Source organism: Solanum stenotomum, chromosome 9 (assembly GCF_019186545.1).
Source record: "Solanum stenotomum isolate F172 chromosome 9, ASM1918654v1, whole genome shotgun sequence".
Taxonomy (NCBI): Eukaryota; Viridiplantae; Streptophyta; class Magnoliopsida; order Solanales; family Solanaceae; genus Solanum; species Solanum stenotomum.
In genome coordinates this window covers 47,610,007-47,634,182 of record NC_064290.1, presented here as the reverse complement: position 1 = coordinate 47,634,182, position 24,176 = coordinate 47,610,007, and the positions used below count along the sequence as shown (strand labels likewise).

Sequence of the window (24,176 nt, the reverse complement as noted above, 5' to 3'; positions counted from 1 at the left end):
GTTTTCAATACATTTTAATACCTTATTAATTTTTGTATATTATAAGTATTATACATATTACTACAACTTCTACTACAATGAATCTGATACAAAATTTCCCCAAACTTATCAAATATATGATACAAAATTGTTTTCACAAATAACAAAATTATATTCTTCACACAACATGGTACAAATTATATCTTATAAGATTGTTACAAATCACAACGGATGATACTAAATCATTATCATGTACATAATATTATGTATATGATACTTAGGTGCTTCAAACATCTCAAATTGATACGATTTTATTATTTCATGCCAAAGTTAAAAAGATATATTAAGTATCAAATACACAAAATTGATACTAAAATTACTCTAACTTTTTTTAAGTTGATATTAAATTTCCAGAAAATTATTATGTACATGAAACACAATTGCGTCCACAAATATCAAAATTGTATGTATATGATATATAATATTGATAAAAAATACTACATCTGATACTTTATTATTAGCAGGTACAAACTTTAGAAAAAGATATTATGTATATGATATATCATTGCTTCAAATGATACCTTTTTTACATGTTGCCTCTTTTAACTTTGGCACACATCGTTACAAAGATATTAAGTATCAAATACACAAAATTGATACTAAAATTACTCTAACTTTTTTTAAGTTGATATTAAATTTTCAGAAAATTATTATGTACATGAAACACAATTGCGTCCACAAATATTAAAATTATATGTATATGATATTTAATAATGGTAAAAAATACAACTTCCGATACTCTATTATTAGTAGATACAAAATTTAGAAGAAGATATTATGTATATGATATATAATTGCTTCAAATAATACCTTTTTTACATGTTGTCTCTTTTAACTTTGGCACACATCACATCTATTAGACTATTATTCTATCCCATAAAAAATTTACAAACAATTAAGTATCAGACACACAACAATGTATACCAAACTAACTTTATCAGAAATTAACAATAAAAAAATGTAGCCAGAATTCAAAACATAACATTTTTCATTTATTGCATCATGAAATAAGAATCACAAATTTTCGATTCAACAACGCTTAGAGCCTTTGCGTCCCTTTTTCCACCTTTAACACACACAATTGCACCTGTTGTTGCATCAAAATTTTGTATCTCTTCATCACTTTTATCCGATGTATTAATGCATAGTGGATACATACCGAATCCTACCTCGTGTTTCTTCACTTCTATGTACAATTTCACCCCCATATCATTCTGAATACACAATGGAGATGAATTACCTTCTACGATGTATCTGATCTCCATATTTTTTTTGATTCATCAACATTCAATTTTGCTGCAATTGCTGAATTAAGATTAACGAACGAAATATTTTCTCCAACCACTATGCCATCACTTCTGTAGTGCTCGTATCTAACATCACTTTCCCATATTCCTGAATACCTTAACAAGATCGAAATATTCATTACAAATCTTCACCAAAAAATGCGCTGCAGTTTTTTTTGAATCAGCCTTCCAGAGCTTTTTGCAAAACAGGAAGAGAGAATTTTAAAATTTAAAATTTTAGTTCAGTAATTGTTTTATGAATGACTGATTTGTAGATGAAAGAAACGTATGCGTGAATTGTGGCAATGAATTTTTATTTCTGTTTTAAATTCCTTATTTAACGCACTAAACTGATAAAATCCCCTTTTTAAGGAACTAAACTGATAAAATCCCCTTTTTAACGCACTGAACTGATTATTACAGCTTCTAAATTAAAGTATCCGCCCGCATAATAAAGTATCCGCAAGACAATAAAATAAAGGGAATTTTGTAATTTATAAAAGAGTAGGGATAGAAAGTAANAGATCAGCAAGTTTTAGAATCCAAAAAAGTTCAAAATTTTAGACATTATTATTGTAGAAAAGGGATAATTAATTCATGCATACACATCATATGTCACCTTTGCCACAACATTATGGCCCATGGAGCTCATTAATTGTTCACAAAAAACTATTTGGACTTCAAAAGGCGCACACACTATAACTTGGCCTTTCAGCTTTGATCAATTGACTCAATAATGAAGATTTCAGTTAAAAGGAAAATAAGAATCTCAGCTCTCATGTTGAGAGATTCAGACACTAGGTTGATTACTATTAAATACAATTCATGAATTGACACAATTTCTGAGCTCAAAAACAACTTGAAGAAATTAACAAGAAAATGCAAAGGACTTTCTTGCATAGGATCAACTTCTAGTTTAATGAAATCTTCATCGTTCTGCTTAAATAATAAAAACACCCACAACGGCGAAAAATAATTCTATTTTCTTTGTAAAAGGATGAAGAGGCTCTCCCTGAAAATATGCTTGAAACAGGCTACTCCTCATCTGAGTAGTTGAACTTGACGGAGTGCGATTGCAAGTCAATTATCCCTCCTCTGTAACTGCCTCGCTTCTTCTTGGTTTTCTCATGTCGGAAATCCCTGGGAAATAGCATGGATAATTAAGCTTTGCCATTGCGACAAACGTAGAACCTATGCAGACAATCAACACGCTCAGGGTTCTCACTAGAGAGCACAGCACTTCATAGTTTCAATCATTGTAACATGCCCTTCGTTTAACTACCAGGAAAAGAACTAGTAATCCTTTCATCCCAATTTAAGTGTGTTACTTTGACTGGGCACACAGTTTAAAATATGAAGGATGACTTGAATCTTGTGCTCTTAAACTAAAGAAGTGAGCCTAAACTTGCCAGGTAGGATGTTGAAATTGGAAACTTACAAAATAAAGAAAAACACTTTTTTTTTGGGAAGAAACAAAAAGAAAAAAAGACACTTCAATTGGGACGGAAGGAGTAATACTTAACAGAAAGATGAGAAGAGGGGATGGAAGGAGGGGACTATAGTAAATACCTTGGTGCAAAATGAAAGTTAATGCTATTGAATCTTGATTAGTATACTTGTAAGATGATTTGTAATTTTCAATAGCAGCATTAACAAATGTAAGCAATCTAGTATTTTTCCCTACTTCCCCTTGACATCTGAGTTCAGAAATTTATATTTTAACTCACGCGAGAAGAGCTGTCAACTAGGTAACCTCTATTTATAAATTAATTCGTCTTCGTCAAAAGTAAACTCAAGTTCGTTAAACTTCTGGACAGGATTTGGAAAAATTTACCTTCCTTTCACCTGGCCCAAAACCTCCTGTGCCTTTGCACCATAGCCAATGTCTGCACCATCCTGTAACAGTCGTACGTGGAGAAGTGGAAAAGTTAGTTGAATGGTAAATGATGAATATCCAACATATACTTAATGAGCATAAAAGCTGGAAGACGAGAATCTGATCATACCTTTGCCCAATAAGAATTATCTTTAAGTCTATCATCTTTAAACTCCACCTGATCAATTTTCACTCGTTGAAAGGCATTTATGGTTTTTGGCTGCAATAGCAATCAAATTGCATTTTCAGAACATCAGTAATAATTCAGCAAGCACATTCATAATTCTTCCCAACAACAACCACCATATAAATCATCTGTTAGCCAATGTAACATAGCCACACAAAATTACGCAAGAACGACAGGACATGAAACCAAGCAAAAAAACGGTGTACGACACAAGCTGCAATCATCAATTTTAATATGAAAGAACAAAAGAAATAGTCTGTTAGGATTACAGGAAAGCTTCCCTCCACCCCTTTCTATAATTAAAGATAAAGAATCCCATCAGTTTTGCCTCAAATATGAAAAATTCCGAAAAAGCTAATTGTGTCGGCAAAGATGGAAAGCTACCTATGCAGTGGAGAGACTGCAAAGCTGGGGCTTAACTAGGTAAACATGACCTATGTTTTCTTCCACTGTACTTTTGGCTGTTGTGAGTCTCAAACTTACAGTAGTATGGTTCTCTTCCTCAAGATTGCATACTTTCTCACTATCTAACTTGAAAAGAGGCAACTAAATATGTTTGGCCTAATATTCCAATTAAACTATATTGTCTGAATGGTCAAAATAGATACTCTCTTTGTTTCAATTTATGTGGCTTGATTCAGAGGGTCAAACTAACTGAAGTTCGGTGTGAATTCAAACATAGATCATCCATTTTCTTAGAACATACTGAGAAACTACATGAAAGTACTATAAGTCACAGTAGTTAACAATTCAAAATATTTGAAAAAATTATGGTCAAGAAAACATCCTTTGACTCTCCAAATAATAACTAAGACACATAAATTGAAACGAATGGAGTATTTAACAAGACTTATCTTTTGTGTTTAAAACATAGGAAAAGAATATGATGAGGAGAATTATGAGCTAAAGTCAATTTAGAAAGAGAGAGGAAATGAGAGAAACTAAAGGAGAGCTCATATGTTACATGAACAAAAACTTAAGTTTCTTCCCGCCCAAACTATGAGGAGATTGTTTTTTTTTTTTGAGAATGGTAAAAACTATGAGGAGATTGTTATCCCTCATTATCCATCTATCAAAAGGATACCTAGCCTCATCGTTCTTCAGACTGTTCCGTTATTTCTCACAATCTGGTTGAACTACAATCCTCACTGCCCACACCTTTTTCTTTTCTTTTGTATTAATAAATCCCTCTGTATCAAATCATATTATGATGTCTAATTATCCATAATCTGTTCTGTAGCATAAAGTCCATAAATCAAAAATAAAAATAATGCCCACTTAATCCTCCACACAAGGACATATAAATCCTCTGCAAATGCCCGAGTTTACTTGCTGAAATCTCAAAGATCAAACAATTTAAAATAACTCAAGCATGCTTCAAGATTATTTATTAAAACTTGACACAAACATGACGGAAAGTCATTTTGAAGGATTTGAGATTATTCTGCAATTAGGAATTCTTTTAGATCATTTTTCCTTCAGTACATAACACACAATTTAAGAATTGTTTTTGAGGAACTGTCAGGTAATCACCATTTCAAGAGTTGTACTACGCATTAAAATGCAAATTACGAACCTCACTTGTTAAACATTGGTACACATTAACAATCCAAGGCCAAAAAAGGTAATAGAAAAGGACACAGGCATACCTCTGCTGATCCATTAAAGTCTTTCCTTGATGATTTCTGCTTAGCAGAGTTGTTCAACTCATCCTGATTATTACCACTAGAGTTTGCTTCACCAACTTCACCATTTTGTTCAATTCCATTGTCTGTGCAAAGAGCCTTCGATTCTTCCAAGTCTTCGGTCTTTCTGCGCTTTGATTCTTCAGTTTCAACCCCATCAACTCCCTGATTTGCATTTTCATCAGAAGCTAATCTTTTTCTCTTCTTGGAATCCTTAGAATCAGTAGCTCCACTCTTTTCCTTGGACTTCTTCTTTTTAATCTTTTTAGTTGTTTCCACAGTAAGATCATTATTATCGTTGTTGATAGGGTCTACATTTTCTGGTTTCTCCTCGGTTTTCTTCTTTTTCTTCTCCTTCTGCTTCCTCAAAGGCACGTCTGCCTATAATGGAAAAAGAGTATCATCAGCACTCTTCTTATGCTTCAGTTTTTCTCATGATAACTATCTAGTCGCTCGTATTTATACATGTAAATTTGATTGCTAACCTTATCATCTGCTAAAACCTCTTGAGCAGTAGCACCATTTTTCATGGATTTATCAACACTTTCAGGATGAGACGCATCTGGAACAGCAATATCATTGTCTTCACTTCTCTTTTTCTTCTTGTTCTTGCTAACTTTTTCCTGAGAGTCGGCATCATTGCTACTTATGTTTTTTCCCTTCATGCTGTCTTGACACAGCGCTGCACACCAAATTGTGAAAGATAAAATAAAGTTAGAATAACACCCGTAACATCACAAATACAAGCCTCATGAAAGAAACTAAGTTTAAGATGAATGAAGATATACGATAAATTACCTGACTCTTTGTCGCCCTTTGATATTGTATCATTATCAGTGCTGCAAATTTGAGGAAGGTCAAGTAGCATGAGAGAAGGACTTGGAAAGTAAAATTACTATAAACAACTGCACAAACAAGTAAGAAGGAAGCAGGGGATGTTTGGCCAAAGTAACCCACCAAACAGAATCCCACATACAAGAGATGTCATATTCATTGTGTTGGACACAATTTACTCCCANCCCCCCCCCCCAAAAAAAAAAAAAAAACTACTCTCGATCAACAAACTTAAAAAGATAAATTCTTGCTTGAGAATCATTATAGTTGTGTACTTGTGAATGTTTAAAATCAACTATTCCTTCTGGCAACCAACTGTGCACTCTAGTGGTCATTGAAGTGGGTTGAGAACCGTGATGTCTCAAGTTCAAATTCATCATCAAGATAAGATTTTTTTTTATGACAAGGGAAACCCACCGCCGCTACCCTTTGGGTGCGCACAAGGTAAAACCCTAAAACCCCTGCTCCTATGCAATAGCTCGCAAACCACACACAGGAGAGGTAAGTGATTACATACCTGTTTTTTAGATACTTGCTGTACAAATCCTCCAAACTAAGGGAACAAGACTTCCAACTGTCACTCTGCATCAAAAATTCAAAAAGCAGAAAGACATGATTGGCTGTACCAACATCCTAGTATAGAGGTTAGTTGCAGATTCTACAGAGACATCCACAGATCAAACTTTCGATCGAAATGAAGGAATCAACCAGAAAGTACATATGAAATTTCCAACAAAACCTGTAAACACTAAAGGATCAGTGAGACCTAGCACAGTTTTCAATCAGTGGAACAGAATGCCAGACGTGATAAAAGATGTTATTAATTCAATAAGTGAAGGTTTCTTCGACATAGTAATACTAACACAAGTACAGAAACCTTCAATTACTTTCTTTTTTCTTCTTCATAAAACAAAAGCAATTTTCGACGTTGACTATGTAACACTTCATACAACATATGAATGAGAACACAATTAACAAGCCAAAACAACACGCTCTTGTTGAAGACTTTTTTCTGCATGGGATAACAAATAAGAAAGAACAAATGCTCTCTAGTTTAAGAGGAAATCATTGTTTTGGCAACCTCCTAGTTTAACTTATTAATCCCCTCGCCCCTATTTCATATCTTCCGTCACTTATTCCTATGAGTCAATAAAACATATTCAGATTCTACCAAGACTTTTCACCATACACTCAACTTCTTCCCAATGAAACCAAACACTCCCCCTTATTTTGGTTAGACAAGGAAAACCAACCATCCTACTTAGATCAACAAAATGCAATTCATCAAAGATAAGATATATAGTATAAACATAGCTGAAAAGTGCAGTTTATACAGCATCCCACAAGCTCCATCAAACCAGAGTTATATTTTTTATTCCTACTCGATTACCCAAGAATTATACTCCCGTGCTCCATATTCCTACCACATTGCTACTATTTGACAAGTGTTACTTCTAACTATAAAAATCATGTGACGTGTAATACTTCTCTGCATCTTTTGTATACATAAATCTTATTGCAAAGTTAGGAATATACGAAACATTAAAGACAAGAGGGGTAGCTGGAATGGTAAGCCCCCTCCACCTCCACCTCCACCTAAACCTTAAGGTTACAGGTTCGAGTCACCAATGGAGTAAAAAGGGTGGAACTTCCTAGGCAGAGGCAAAAAAAAGCTTAAATAATTCCACCCATCAGCTCCAAACAACAGTAATAAACATATAACATAACAGGTTCTAAAAATCTTGGATAAAAATCACATTTTTATAAAATAAAAAAGGGGATATAAAAGAAAAACGAACCTCAGTTTGAGTTTCTTTAAGAAAGTATTTGAGGGTTTTAGAGAAACCATTGAGGTGAAGATAATGGAGTATAGATTGTTGTAAACCAAACTTGTTTTCTTGATTCTGCTCCTTCTTAGCCATAACAAGATTGGATTTTGATGACTCTGCTAGAACTACCTGTCTAGGCTTGAAGGCTAGTAACAGAGCAGCTGCTGCTGAGGGAGAAGAGGTACTAGGGTTTTGCAGCTGTCTGGTTTTTGTTTCTGGTTCTAGCATATATTAAGGAAAGGGTTTTAGGGCAACTGATAAAAAATGAGTCTTTGCCTCGCAAATATAACTTGTGTGGTCGCTTACAAGAGTACAAGAACATGAAACATTGGAACAAAGTAAGAAAAAGGGGGTTGGAATAAGCTCGGAGATCTTATATTTGGTTCGGATAATTAATTAGATTTTTGTATTTTTTCAATTTGTCAATTGAATATTTAAATATTACAAAATTTAGGATTTTCAATATTTTATATGGTCAATCGAACTTATGTATATGACATTGATATGATTGAACTGGACAAAATATGTGATTTACACGCACGTATTTTTACAGTGTAAATTGATGATTTTAATTTTAAGAATGACTAAAGTAAATAAAAGAAGAAGAAAAACTCACTCTTGTAACCGTTCTGCTTGTTGATTGAGCATGTGTGGCATTCATACGATTGAATTTACATGCATATTTGGCGCGTGAATTGATGATTTTAATTTTAAGAAAGACTAAAATAAATAAAAGAAAAATAACTCTTTCATGTTTATATTAGTTAACCTGAAATAAATACAATTTCAATTTCTATCAGGAATTTAGCAAACCATGAATTGTTTATGTCACAATATTTGATAAATTACATTTTTAGTTTCATATGATTTTTAATTTTGAGATTAGTAATTCATATTATTTTATAACAAATTGTGATATTATTTTTATTCCACACCAATGTAAAGGTAATTTTCTCACACACTTTTTTACACTAATTTTATTGCATTAAGCGTTAAAAATAAAAAAGTAATTGTCAGTAGTTTTTTTATAAAAAGAATATATGTTTTATTTATTTACATGAATTGAAAAAGTATAGTTATAAGATGAGATTTTACTTGTCAAAATTGTGCCATTTGTCGAAAACATGAGGTACATATTTGGTGGGCTCGATATAAGCATTACCACCATTGGTATTCTTCAAAATGAGGAACGTGTTTATTAAATTAGCATATCGACTAAATGATTGACCTCCCGATAGATGTCTACTCTTAGTACTATGCAGAGATGTTATCAAAGACTTGCAATATGAGATAATATATGAGTAAAGTTGGATGTTCATGTGTGTGTTTGAGTTAATACCAGCGAATCTATCTTAATTTATTGTGGACAAAGATTCAAATCTCATATTAGGCGAAGACTCAACATGAAAATCGCAAACTCACATTCGAATGCAGTACTTGAGCAACCGAGATTATAATTTTGTTCTTGAAGGCAACCACTTCCTCCGGCACCACCTTTTTTGAGATGCGATCGAAAGCTCCAATAGTGTTGAGCTTGTAGTGACATGGATTAGAGGATGCCATTTGATATGTATAAATTTTTGTAAGAAATATCAGATTGTGAGGATAAATAGATGTTAAATGAGATAGTTGTTATGGATACATATAAACGTTATTGATGAAATAATTGTGGTTACGATTTAGCTTAATATGTCATAGTTTAAATGGGGTGAAAAATGAGATAGAAAAGATCATACAGTGATAATAAATAGTAGGTTCATAGAAGAATAATGAGATCGACTCCAAAGAAGAGGGGTGAATTTGAATTGTAAGAAATGACAAAGAAAATCCAACACATAATAAACTTCGACGCGTCCAAAGAAAGTATCATAAACGATTTACTCAGTTAATGTACAATAATGACACGATGAGGAAGAAAAGATATGAAAGAAGTCATGTATAGTCTTTGATATTACCAAGAACCAATTCTAATTTTTTTTATTTGGTAAATATAATTTTTGAAGTTACATTATGTGTCGGTCCATCTCGAAGAATTTAACATGGATGAAGAAATAATAAGCCGAATTAGTGTAAAACAATCCATTAAGAGTAGGAAACTAGTTGAAAGTATCCGAACATAAAATTCAATATATTTTATTCGAAGAAATTGTCAAAAAATTATCTTAACTACATATTCTACTTTCTCATTATTCTTTATTATAACAATAGATCTTAATAATTACAAAACATAGCAAAATTATATAGTTTTATAACACGTATATATGTATAAAAATAATAATAAGTTACTTATTTTTTTAAAATTAAGTACTTACTTTAAATGTTTTTTCCTAATCATATATATATATATATAAAAGAGAACCCTAGGCCCGCCTATGTGGCGCCACCACAAGCCAGAATTCCCTTTAAATTTATTTATTTTTAAAACTAGCATTTCCATTTCATGAAACGTTGTGACTTTTATGAAAAATTGTGACTTTTATGAAAAATTGTAACTTTTATGAAAAGTTGTGACTTTTATGAAAAGTTGTGACCTTTATAAAGAATTGCAACTTTTATATCAAAATTTGTGAATTTTATGAAAAGTTGTGACTTTTATGAAGAGTTGCGACTTCTATGAAAAATTGTAACTTTAATAAAAGGTTGTGACCTTTCCGAAGGGTTGTAACTTTTTTCGATAAGGCACAATAAGCATTTGTTCACTCTATCTTTTGTTGTCTATAAATAGAGGGATTTTCTGCCACTATTGTTTGTAGGTTTTTCCCCGTTGTAGGGTAGTCGAATTCAAATACATTAATTAAGCTTCTTATGAAATTTGTTTCATTCCTCAAAGTTTTCTTCCCTATTTCATGGAGCTAAATCTTCACTATAAGTCATAGTGATCTTGTAATTCTGGCAATTTCTTTTTGCTATTTCGGTGACTTTTTTTTAACTCTGTTTAAAATTTCAGCAAAGATAATTGAAAAATAATCTTTTCTTTTGTCCCTTTCTATAGATTTCTTCATATATATAAAGAAATTTGATTTTGATTGCAATGCGACATTACAACTCTTGCACCTTTCATTCCACAACTCATAACGCTGTTGAAATGGTTGAATTTATTATATTTGGTTCTTTAGTAAATAAAACTTTTATTTCTATGTTTTTTTTTTCTATAGGGGAGCCGAATTCAAATACATTAATTAAATTTCTTATGAAGTGTGTTTCTTTCCTCAAAATTTTCTTCCTCATATTTCATGAAGCTTAATTAGTGATTCATGTTTCTATAGCAATTTCTATTTGCTATTTTGGTGATTTTTTTGAACTCTGTTAAAAATTTTAGTGGGGATAGTTGAAAATTTATCCTCTCTTTTGTCCCTTTATATAGGTTTTTTCATATACCTTTTGGGAAAATTGCTTGTGGGTTGTGCTATATTTGATAGCATACAACAACAAATATGGAACCAATGATGATGTTTGTTAAAAGAACCAAACAGATTGCTCTCTTGCTTGCCACAATTAGTATATTATTTTGCTTGTTTTTTCCAAACAATTTGAATGTCATTGCACTATTCCTAGAATATTAGTATAGACAAAATTAGTCCACTTCTTTTGTTGCAAGTTAAGTAATTTATCATATTTCTTCGTCTCTTCTTTTTGGGCATAATAAGAAATCCAATTTTATTGAAACTAACAAATGTCCAAAATACACTATAACAAAAATAATTTTTATCGGCAATAAATATGCAAATTAACAAAGTGTGCTAGAGCCTTTACTGACATTAATTAATTGTCATTAGATTCAATGTTGTTGTAAATTTTAGGGACATTTATAGAGAGCAACAATTGCCTCTAAAAATGCATATTTAGTGATAATTAAGCTATTAATTGCCGTTAAAGATCATTTTTACTGTAGTGATAACTCTTTATTTCGATTAAGTTTTTTGTTTTATTTTATAAAAGTAACAACTCTTTCTTTTGGATTATTTCAGATCAAACTTTAAGAGACAAACACTATCGTCTCTTTATTAAGATCTATCGTGTATGATTATTAAGAACGTTAAAAACCTTAGAAACTCACTATTAATATAGATCAATCTTTTAACGATAGCAACAAAATTCATACAATTATTTCTTTACAATATATGTGCAAGTCCATAAAAAATTCTAACAGATCGTCTGTTTAATTTACTACAAGTGTATAACTGTAAACTTGGATATAGTCTGATAGACTATCTTTTTGAAAAATATGTTAAGCAACATGCCTTTTTCTTCTTGATTGCTAGGAAAGTAAGGTTGTCTTTATTATTATTTGTGGATATTTGTGAGTTCAAGTGCTCACAAAATTATGCTATGAGATTTTAATATGTTATGTGTCAAAATTTTGATTTAGAATATCCAGTTGTGAACAGTTTCATTCAGATGTCACCTATTGCTTGGTTGAAAATTGTGTTAATTCTTTGTATCTACATACTATAACCATAACAATAACTATGATTCAATTCCAAATAAGTTGGGGCCGGTGATATGAAACATAAGCAATAGTAATGACTATTCTAAGACAATGAAGAAAAACATTTATGATACTAACAGTTTTAGGGTCATTTTTAACCTATACATGATACATTATACTATAATAAAACCAGATCGATGAAGGTTCATAAGAAAGGAGTTGAAGGTCTTCTATTTGAGTTTATTTAATTATGTTCTTGTATGGACGTGATGTTCCACTTTGGGAGTGTTGTTGTTCGAGGCTTTTTGATTTCTTCTTTAACGTCAGATGTTGTTTTTTATAACTTTTTGGAATTTAGCAAATTTTATTACTTCTGACCAACTATTTTTATAAACGTCAGAGGAACGCTTTGCCTTAAGATAAAATGTTCTTAACAATGTAGTGTATGTATTGAAGATATGAATATTACCGAATGATCATATGTAAGCTTAATAAAATAGTTCCGGATAATTTACCTAGTATATATTATAAATAGAAATTAAGAAAAATATCAAGTATTGATATCGGCGGCTATCCCCAGCGTTGTTAGGGCTGAAGTGTCCATTACAGCCGTGCCACCCACACTCCTCTCCTTTCTCTCTCTTAGGGTATAATTTTTCCTCTCTCTCTAACAAATCTGCAATTTTCCCATTCAATTTCAATATTTTTTCATTTTTTGGGTGAAATTTAGGGATTTGGGATTCAGATCGGTGAAATAGAGACATCATGTCGGATAGATTGACGCGTATCGCCATCGTTAGCGCCGACAAGTGCAAGCCGAAGAAGTGCCGCCAAGAATGCAAGAAGAGCTGCCCAGTTGTTAAAACTGGTATAATCTTCGATTTCCTTACGCCAAATCTTTGTTTTTGGTTTGTTGTGAAAATTTTCAGTTTTTTTTGTGCTAAAATTTGTCTTTTTTTTGTTTAGTTTGTGTATTTTGGGCTATTTATATAACAAGATTGTGTTTTTCTATGTGAATTTATAGGTTAAAGTTGTATCATGTACGTCTTTTTTTAACCCCCTCCCTAGGAACTTCCAAGTTTTACTTCGTTGGTGAGTCGAATGCACAACCTTAAGGTTAGAGGTTTTAGCCTTACATAATAAGATGTAGTAGCTACACTATACAAATCAAGTGATACAATTATTATAAACAACCCATTAACACATTCGAGCCATATTGGCAACATGTAAGCTATTAGGTGAGGATCGGATCCTTTTTATACATATGTACCTTTCTACTTTTCCCCCCTTTTAACGGCCACAAGTTAAGCATATAATGGACATATACTATCTGAGCAACCCCTCTTGTCTGTATCATGTATTATGTCTATTGGTATTTTCAACAACATGTTTACCCATTTAATGTTTTGAGCTTTGAATGATTGAGTAAAGAAGGGGATATATTTACTACTCTTTGCATATATGATTAAGGAGTATATGATTGATATGAGCTATTGGGCTTAAAAGGAGGTTTTGTGTTGGAAGTTGATGACATTTTAACTAGTATTTCTGATATTTAAGTATATATTGTCGTCTGGACTATAGATTTTAGCTTTACGTATATAATGAATTCAGCCTAGTGGAGCGGACAGTTCTGTTAATACGTTCAGTGAATTCTGTGGTCTTTTGGTATTTTATTTAACCTTTATTCTTGAATTTTGCCTATAGCTATTATTATATCTATAAATGAATAGAAAGTAGATGTCCTACCATGTAGTTTTCTGTGGATAGGCATGCATTACAATTGCCCCTAAATACCAATAAACCTAGAAAAAAAAGGTAAACAGAAACAAGGGCGCTGAAAAGCTTCCTCTGTTACTTTGAGGTTGTGCTGGAGTCATTGTAGGGAAAGTAGAATGTGGCTGCAAAGACTTGGCAAGGTAGAGTTTTCATCATGGCAAGGTAGCTACGGATGGAATCTCCTTGTTGTTTGTGAGGACGAGGATAAAATGGCTTTTTTAACCAAGGGGTTGTATTTCCTGATGTGCAGTAGCAGAGATATTAGGTCTCAGGAAAAACAGGAGTAAGAATTTTGGTGTATCGGGTCTTTAAAGGTATGCACAAGATCAACCATGGCTATATGGGCGAAATTCCAAATGAACCTACTTTTCACCATCTATTCATTATTGTTGTAACAGAGAAAAAATAGACTATTATGTTGGGTGGTAAACTGTTCTTTATTTCTTCATTTAATTCATTCTTTCTTGATAATTGAAGTATTAATAGGGGAGCGAGGCTCTCTGAATCAATGTGTTTTGTTGAAGAATAGAACAGAGGAAGCATGTGTCCGTTTAGATTATACCACAGCTTATAGGGATCAAGGTTTAGTCCTTGTTCTTACATTTACACTAGCTTATAAGAAAACTTCTGATTACGGAAAGTTATCTAGAATTTGAACGAAATGGGTCCAAGTGGAGTGGGGTTGCGGAAGTCTCATGTAGTCGACCCCTATTTAGGACTGAGATGCAGTTGTGTTTCAATCCTTGGGATCGAGGTGTAGTTGATTGACTGACAAATCAAATAATCAATTTATGGAGTATGTATAACTGATTGTAGTATTACTTCGTATATCAGGGAAATATGTTTGCGTATTTTCATTATATGGTAACGTTAAGATATGTCTTCTTCAGTCAATTATGCTTTCGTTTTGCAGGTAAGTTATGTATAGAGGTCACTGTAGGCTCGAAGATTGCTTTCATCTCAGAAGAGCTGTGTATTGGATGTGGTATTTGTGTAAAGGTTTGTATATATCGCAAATGTGGGGATACATTTTGCTGCAGATTGATCATTATGCTGGCTGACTGATATTTTATTTGTTAATACAGAAATGCCCATTTGAAGCAATTCAGATCATCAATCTGCCAAAAGATCTAGACAAGGATACAACCCATCGTTATGGTCCCAACACTTTCAAATTGCACAGGTCTGTTTAAGCTGCAGCTCTTCTTGAGAAGTCTTTTGCTAATCAAATATCTTTATAAAGTTATTTTTTGAAACATTGTTGCAGGTTACCTGTCCCTAGGCCAGGACAGGTTCTTGGTCTGGTTGGCACAAATGGAATTGGAAAGTCAACTGCCCTAAAAGTTTTGGCTGGAAAATTGAAACCAAACTTGGGGCGCTTCACGGTACTACTCTTTTGCCATCACTAGTCAATTCATGTCCATACAACTTGCTTATGCTTTCTTTAATCCTTCTGTGGCAGAACCCTCCTGATTGGCAAGAAATCTTGACTCACTTTCGAGGATCCGAACTGCAGAACTACTTCACTCGCATTCTGGAAGATAACTTAAAGGTGACTTCTGATTAAGTGTTTCAGCTCTCCTAAATGTCCCGTCTTTTGAGTTGGTTTCTTTGTGTGTATTACTCACCTTTGGATATACATAATGCCTCTTGCTCCTTTTAATCGGGGGGGGGGGGGTACCAGCGTAATGTTTGAATAAACAAAACATTTACAGCACAATGGATTTAGTTGTCTGACTGGGAGGGCATTGTAACTCTCCAGAAAAGGTTTTTCTTTTTCGGTACCATTGTGATTGGTCAAATCATTACTAGTTAGTCACCTAACTCTATGTCGTAACTATACCTTTTATGATTTTCCATTGTTTCGATTGTAGTACGGCAGTGTCCGAAACTTGTGTAGAATTCTGGCATATCCTTTTTTCTACTAGGAGCAGCAAGACCACCCGCTACATCTGAATAAAATATTCAGTAGGCCATTGCCGTTCCGAGTAATTAAGGATACTCAACTGCTCCAAGATAATGATTGAATGCATCATTCAAAGAATTGTTGAGCAACTTAAATTTTAAAATTCATCACCCCATTCTACGTCAAGATATTTTTTTTTCTTACTAGTTACCTTATTTTAAAAAAAAGATGTATTTTTTTCTTTACCTCGTTATTTGTTGCGTCTAATCACCTTTGCTCTTGACCATGTAGTATTTTACTCATTTGTAATTTGAACCTTTCTTCAAACAGGCAATTATCAAGCCTCAGTATGTCGACCATATTCCAAAGGCAGTTCAAGGAAACGTTGGACAAGTGCTTGACCAAAAAGATGAGAGAGACGTGAAGGAAAAACTCTGTGTTGATCTAGAGCTGAATCAGGTTTTGGATCGTAATGTAGGTGATCTATCTGGTGGAGAGCTTCAGAGGTTTGCTATTGCTGTTGTTGCAATACAAAATGCAGAGATATACATGTTTGATGAGCCTTCAAGTTACCTTGATGTGAAGCAAAGGCTTAAAGCTGCCCAAGTTGTCAGATCCTTGCTTCGACCAAATAGGTTCTAGTCCATTCTCTTCTGACTTTTCAACAATCAAGAATTTTATTTATTAGTCCGCATACTGAAATGATCTTCAATGTTTCAGCTATGTCATCGTTGTGGAGCATGATCTTAGTGTGCTTGATTATTTGTCGGATTTCATTTGCTGCTTATATGGGAAGCCTGGTGCATATGGAGTTGTGACCCTACCCTTCTCAGTCAGGGAAGGAATTAATATATTTTTGGCTGGGTTTGTGCCTACAGAAAATCTACGTTTCCGTGACGAGTCTCTTACTTTTAAGGTAGGACTCAGATTTTTGTATTACCCATATGTCATGGCAAAAATATTATCTGAACGATAACATTTTCTTAGGTTGCTGAGACCCCACAAGAGGCTGCTGAGGAAATTGAATCATATGCACGTTACAAATATCCAACCATGACAAAGACTCAGGGTAATTTCAAGCTTAAGGTTGCCGAGGGTGAATTTACTGATTCACAGATTGTTGTGATGCTTGGTGAGAATGGGACTGGGAAGACTACCTTCATTCGCATGCTGGTATGTTTGTTTCACAAATACGTCATGTCTGAAATTGCTGCTGTTTACAGTCTTCTGTGTTACAATGACTCTTCCACTTGTGTTTCTGTATACTGCAGGCTGGTCTATTAAAGCCTGACGTGGTGGAAGGATCTGATATTGACATACCAGAGTTCAATGTTTCATACAAGCCCCAGAAAATTAGTCCAAAATTTCAATCCACTGTGAGGCATTTGCTACATCAAAAAATACGTGATTCTTATCAACACCCCCAGTTTTGTTCAGATGTGATGAAGCCTCTCCAAATTGAGCAATTGATGGACCAAGAAGTTGTGAATCTTTCTGGTGGTGAGTTGCAAAGAGTTGCCTTAGCCCTGTGCCTTGGAAAGGTAATTTTCTCCCATTCTGTAGAACTGCTGCTTTGGTTGTTTTGTACATTGATCTGGTAGATGTCTTGGTCCAATCAAACATGATCTTTTTTTTTTTTTTGAAAAACTGGTAATGTTGTATTCCTCAGCATTAAGGTATGCGGGGAGACCTCAAAAAAGGTGGCAACAAGCTAAAACAAGAAAGTAGTTATAGTAATCCTAAAAGATCTACCAACTGTTCAACATTTTGTATACAATGTTCTGTACACCAAAAGTAGAAAATTGCAGTAGTCTGCCTTCTTTTTTCTTTTTTGGCTCTCTATGACAGATACTGGGCCTCTTTTTCCGTTAGTATTTCTTTTTTTTTTCCTTCTCTTTATTTTACTTTAAAGTATCCTACTTTTGCGGAATGGCCTTGCAAATTTTAGCTATCTAATTTGGATTTTTTGGATATATTAGAGGTGGAGCTGTAACAGCCTTTTTTTTTTTGATTTGCACCGGGTGTCCGAGTCTCTTTGAGCCCCGACTAATCCCGGGGGTGCATAGGCCCTCGGCAAGGAGTTTCCCGCAAGTGCACCACGGTTAATTCAGGTTTTACCTAGTCCGATGGCCCTCAGAAATTGTTTGCACCTAGTGGGTTTCGAACTTGAGACCTTGAAAGGGAGCAAACCCCAAGGCTCAAGTCAATTGCCAGCAGGCCAACCCCTGAGGGTTGAGCTGTAACAGCCTTGTCAATGTGTTTTTCTGTATTTTGCAGTACCTTCTTGGTACTCTATTAATGAAATTTCCTCAAGTTAGCTCTTATTGCAATGTAAAGGTATCTGATCCAACAATGCAAATGGTCTCTCCATCTGTTTGTTTGATGCTTTAACATTTTTTTTAAGGTTGTTTTTATTTCTTCCCTAGTGTAGGGTGTCATGTTGAGGATTTTGCCAAGTTAATTGACAAAACCAGCTAGAAATTTCTATTTGCATCGTGGGTTGCGTTGGGTAATTAATATCCGTATTGCATCTTGCTGCTTCTCTGCCTCCATTTTGTTATTTATAAATAAGTCTAACCATGTGCTATAATATCATTGAAAATCTGTGTTTCTTACTGCACAGTTATAAACATGTTGCAAAAAATATGTTTTATCACGTTACTCTAAAGCCATTTAGATAGGGGTACTATTTATAGTGAAGTGTAGATGAAGAGCAAAGTTTGTCTGCAATGGAATCATATGAAGACTATTGCACTCATGTTTACTCTAGTGGTGTATTTATAAATTGTAACCTAACTTACTCACTTAACTCCGTGCAGCCCGCTGATATATATCTGATCGATGAGCCAAGTGCCTATCTTGATTCTGAGCAACGTATTGTAGCTTCTAAAGTCATCAAGAGATTCATTCTTCACGCAAAGAAGACTGCATTTGTTGTAGAGCATGACTTTATAATGGCAACTTACCTGGCAGATAGAGTCATTGTATATGAGGGGACGCCTTCCATAGATTGTGTTGCAAATGCACCTCAATCACTGTTGACTGGAATGAACTTATTTTTATCAGTAAGCCTTCTGCATATATCTTGCGTCATTACTTAAAAAGTTCTCTTACTAACATATTCATTACTCCAAGATTCATCTCGTCGTGTAGCACATATTTTCTCAATCAAAACAAATGTTGTTTAGACTACTGCACTAGCTTTTATATTCTGATCTGATATGTTGATTGGATTCGTGTTCTTATTGATGTGTGTGCTATCCAAATTGTGTGCAGCATCTGAACATTACATTTCGAAGGGACCCAACTAATTTCCGTCCAAGGATCAACAAACTGGAATCAACCAAGGATAGGGAGCAGAAGTCAGCTGGATCTTATTATTACTTGGATGATTAACCAGAACAGGTTGTGCATCCGTGATCCTTGCTTACCTCTTTTAATTGGCACCTTGATGTTAACAGAAGCTCCACTCTTCCCTTAGGTGCTAATCGATGATCACGAGCAGCCTCTGGGCATTTTTATACCATAGACGTCTGACGTGATTATTAAGAGGTTAACGTCTGAGCAAACAGATGATTGGATATCAGCAGAATGCCTTTTGTTTCGTCGTTGATTTAGTAATTATTACTGGTATTGTGTACTCGTAAATGTAGTTTTGTTCACCAATTTTGACAGCAGATGGAGTAGTTGATTTCTCATTTTGTATGTTTTATCTTTGGCACATGAATGAGTCATTTGATTGGGTTGATGAAAACTGGAGTGACATTTATGCAGTAAGCCACAGTTTATTTTTTAATCTCTCATTGGGCTAAGTTATTTAAGCGTTTGGTGGTTGCTCAAGAGCTTTTTATTTTTATTTTTTAAACGTTAGTTGTTTTTTCTCCAAAAACTTCCTTCATTCACAACTAAAGGTGTACATAAGTTGGGTTGGGTTGGTTCAGGTTTTTCAAAAAATCAAATCATGGGTTATGCACTTATAAGTTGTGGTTAACTAAAGATTATGGTGTCAAAGAATTGTGGATTCAATGGTTTGGAATACAATATAATGATGGTCTTGGTTCAGCCATATAAAACTGTTTTGATCCAAGTTGATCAAATTCTTGGTCCTTTTCTGCATCACATAGTTGGATGCTGACTTTCTCAGGTATCTGATTCATTATTAGGTGTTACATGCAACAATAGAAGTTGATTGAATTGACTTCTAGAAAGAGTTCGAGATTCTTTTTCTGCATCACATGGTATGTATATTACTGGATTTTGGTGCGTCTAGATACGTCCGAATACATTTATTTCAGGATACATCAGTGAAATTTGTTCTAGATACATTGTATTCAAATGGATTCACATGTATCTAGGGTACATAACAAATCTTGCTTGTCTTCCTTGCCTCTCTCCCATCTCGCTTGCCACTCTCTTATGTATTTGGTATACCAGATATATGCAAATCACACCATATATATATTAGTGTGATTCACATGTATATGAGATATATAACAAAATCTCATTCGCCTTCCTCCCTATCTCGCTCGCCTCTCTTCCTATTTTAGTGTTTATGGTAACAAAAATACATGTATTTAAGTGTATTTTTCTCAATATATAGTAAAAAAGACTCATAATTAGTGGTAAAATACGTAATATTTTGAAAGTTAGTATATATGAGAGTGAAGTCTGTCTAATCAGGGCGTATGCAGATGCCCTCTCCTGTAATTATGTTTAGTAGTGTTGTATAGATGTGTGAATCCACATTCGAAGAAATAATGATTGAGTTCACCTCTTTAAGTGAGGTTAGAAATTTGATTCTTGTATATATCTTGTTTTATTTTTCTTTCTATTAATTTTGGACCTATAATTTTATAATTTTAATGAATTTTATTGATAAGAACCTAGATATCAAATCAATTAAATTTATATCTTAGATCCACTTTTTCGTAATAGTGCACCCATAATTTCAAAATTCTAAATACGCCAATCTAATTATGTTGTGTTTCCAATAAATTATCGGAAAAGGGCCTAAAATACCCTCGAAGTATTGGAAATGGTACACAATTACCCCCCATCCACCTATTGGCCCCCAAATACCCTTCCCATCCACCTTTGGGTCCAAATTTACCCCCTTCATTAACAGAGTACAATTTAAAATTATTAAATAATATTTTTAATTACGTGGCACTCAACCATTGGTTGTAATTTAATTATTTATTATAATTTTAAACCCACCCATTTTAACTTAACCCGCCCAACTGACCCAATACAAAAAAAACCCATCTAACTTAAAGAACCCTAAAACCCAAATAAGCACTTCATCTCTTCCAATTTATTTCACCATCTACAGAGGGTACAAAACATCAATGTTCTTCTTCTTCTTCTTCAATTTGTTATAAATGTCAACTTCTTCTTCGATTTCTTCCCCTGAAGAACTTCAATCTCGTACATGTAAGTGCGGACTTATGGCAAGATATTTTACTGCTACAACTCTTGAAAATGGTGGACGCCGATTCTACCGATGTCGTCGTCTTGGGTCAAATTCTTGTGGTTATTGGNCTAAAACCCAAATAAGCACTTCATCTCTTCCAATTTATTTCACCATCTACAGAGGGTACAAAACATCAATGTTCTTCTTCTTCTTCTTCAATTTGTTATAAATGTCAACTTCTTCTTCGATTTCTTCCCCTGAAGAACTTCAATCTCGTACATGTAAGTGCGGACTTATGGCAAGATATTTTACTGCTACAACTCTTGAAAATGATGGACGCCGATTCTACCGATGTCGTCGTCTTGGGTCAAATTCTTGTGGTTATTGGAATTGGATTGATGACAAACTTCCACGTCATGTGTCAACCATGATTCATAATCAAAAAGTTGAATTGGATTCAATTCGGAAAGAAAGAAATCATTTGAAGAAGATTGTGGAGGATATGAGTGGCATTGAAGATTCTTATTTGAAGGATATGACTGCCGATGAAATGTCTGAGTTGAATGATATGAATGGAAATGAAATTTCTGATTTGACGAAAGTTTCTGCCTTAAAGGGAAAAATGTCAAATTTGGAGTTGACGGATAAAATTGAGAGTTCAAATCTGAAGAAAGTATCTAGCTTGGATGATAAAGTTTCGAAGTTAGAGTTGAAAGCTCATCAATTGATAAGTTTGCTTGCAGTTTCTTGGGCTATTATTGTTGGTTTTGTAGCTACCAAGATGATGTAGTGTGGTGCTATTATTTGTGTTAAGTTAGTATTATTAGATTATGTTAGTTTTGTGGTTTTTGTTATTGTAACGACGAAATTTTGCAATTTGATAATCTGCATTTTGTTTTGAAAATTTGTCAAGATGATGTAGGTTGTTGTTCTGTCTACTAATGAAGAATTCTGCAGTAATGCTGCTGCAATTTGTAACATTTTCACTTGGTAGCACACTAGCTAGCACTAAACATTTTCCATATTGTGTTTCACTTGGTAGCACACTAGCTCATACAGCAGGTGCCAAGTTCTGTTTCACGCAACATCTAGTTAGTTTATTGAATTATGCGGAGATTTGACAATTGGGAGCTTTGTAATGAACCTGAATTTGGTATTTTCTATAACTTGTATCTATGAAATAGCATTTGTAATAGCTCACCTTGAACGTGTGATATTAGTGTGTAGCCATGTGAATTAATGAAAGCTTGAGTTCCTATTCCCTGCTCTCTCTAATTTTTTTGTTCATCCAAAAAAATATGAATGTGTGAATAGCAGAGTGATTAGAGAAGAGAAGAAATTCTTCCTAATTTGAGAATGTGACATTGCCATACGCTCAATCCTTTCTTTAGTACTAAAACATATGGCAGCTCTAAAAGAAATGTTTCTCCTTGATCCAGTCTTCGTCGTCTGCAGTGGCCAAGCTGAAGCTTTACATAGTATTTCTCAGCTTGCCACATTTTTCTTTAACATACCAACAAGATTGTCCATAAAAGATGAATTTTGTAAAACTAAAAGAGGAAAAAGAGCTTATCATACACCAAATAAGACTATAAAACTATCGCATACATCATATTCAAACTTGAGAAGAATACGTGGGTTAAAAATATGTTACAATCAACATGCTGTACATTGGTTTAACAAATACTACAACTCTAACACTGATAACAAAACTCAGCATTCCAATCTCAGACACCAAAACTGAGAACAGAACTCAGCAATTTGCCAACAACCTAGCATTCCTATCTCAGACATCAAAACTGAGAACAGAACTCAGCAATTTGCCAACAACCTAGCATTTCAATCTCAGACATCAAAACTGATAACAGAACTCATCAATTTCATAAATTTTTCAAGTCACAAAGCATTTTCAGCCCACAAAACATTGTCAGACTAATTTATCATTAACATACATGGTCAGTGACACACGGTTAAGTATTACAAAATAGCAAACTAAGAAGTTTCATTGTGCCATTACATACTAAACAAAAACTTAAAACCACTACTTAGCAACTACTTTCTAATGCTTTCCCCTCTTTGCCTTAAGTTTGCCAATTTTTTTCTCCTTGTCTTTTGTCAACTGATTTGAGGTCACACATGCTTTGCCTTTCCAAGTTAGCTTTTTTGGTGAGTATGGCAGATTAGTAGGAATAGAAGCACCATTTTCATCACCCTTGAAACTAATCCTTCTTGAACCAATTGGTTGTTGTTGCATCTTCTTCATTTGTAGTCTAGTCTTTTCTTCAGATATCATCCTAGGTGCAAACATTGTATCTTCACTCTCAGATTCAATACAATCTTCAAATTCATCTTCATCAACAGTTGCAATTGCAGGTGCAACAACTATTTCTTTTCCACTGTTTTTAAACCTCTTTGGAATTGCATCAACTTTGTCCTTTGAAAAAAATTTTCTCTTTGATTTTGAAGGACCAGGAGCTTCACTGGATGCTTGACTTGACTGCTGGCTTGCTTGTCGACTAGAAGATGCAACAAATCCAGGAGTTGGCATAAAGACGGGTTCATTTTCTTCACTTGGTTGGGGTGTTGGAAGAACTTGTCTTCCTTTCTGAAGCTATAAAATTTGTGAAAGAGTAAGATAAATAAATACACATTGTAAGTAATTATAAATTGATGAAACATAACTTACCAAAGGACATCTTCTTCGATTATGACCTACAGCACTGCAGTTTCCACATGTCATTTGCAATCCTTTTCTACTTTTCGACCATAATCCTTCCCTTTTTCTTGCCTCATCCTTTTCCCTTACTCTCTTTAATTTTGGTCTACCAACCAATTTATAAATTTGTGGTGGTTGCATAGCTTGAGAAGGATCAATTTTCCAGAATTTCTCACCCCTAACAGGTTGAATTTTAG

General features: G+C 33.9%; 2 protein-coding genes across 3 annotated transcripts; one reads left to right on the top strand and one right to left on the bottom strand.

Annotated features, from left to right (window-relative positions):
* Positions 1-2,076: 2,076 nt before the first annotated feature.
* Positions 2,077-8,020, bottom strand: LOC125876843 (uncharacterized). The gene is made up of 8 exons (XM_049558100.1): positions 7,707-8,020; positions 6,425-6,489; positions 5,872-5,912; positions 5,559-5,755; positions 5,038-5,454; positions 3,332-3,421; positions 3,160-3,221; positions 2,077-2,465 (listed from the first exon to the last, which is right to left on the bottom strand). The coding sequence occupies exons 1-8, from the start codon at positions 7,962-7,964 to the stop codon at positions 2,360-2,362; spliced, it is 1,236 nt and encodes a 411-aa protein (XP_049414057.1). The 5' UTR covers positions 7,965-8,020; the 3' UTR covers positions 2,077-2,359.
* Positions 8,021-12,691: 4,671 nt separating this feature from the next.
* LOC125875882 (ABC transporter E family member 2) lies at positions 12,692-19,604 on the top strand. 2 transcript variants are annotated; one of them, XM_049556931.1, is made up of 12 exons: positions 12,692-13,033; positions 14,858-14,943; positions 15,030-15,127; positions 15,212-15,329; positions 15,407-15,496; positions 16,181-16,485; positions 16,571-16,766; positions 16,838-17,023; positions 17,122-17,391; positions 18,670-18,915; positions 19,127-19,255; positions 19,332-19,604. In XM_049556931.1, exons 1-11 carry the CDS (start codon positions 12,931-12,933, stop codon positions 19,244-19,246), a joined length of 1,818 nt encoding a protein of 605 aa, XP_049412888.1. In that variant the 5' UTR covers positions 12,692-12,930; the 3' UTR covers positions 19,247-19,255; positions 19,332-19,604. The 2 variants fall into 2 exon arrangements, with proteins under 2 accessions (XP_049412888.1, XP_049412889.1); XM_049556932.1 differs by having other exon boundaries at positions 12,718-12,812; positions 12,896-13,033; positions 19,127-19,604.
* Positions 19,605-24,176: the final 4,572 nt, after the last annotated feature.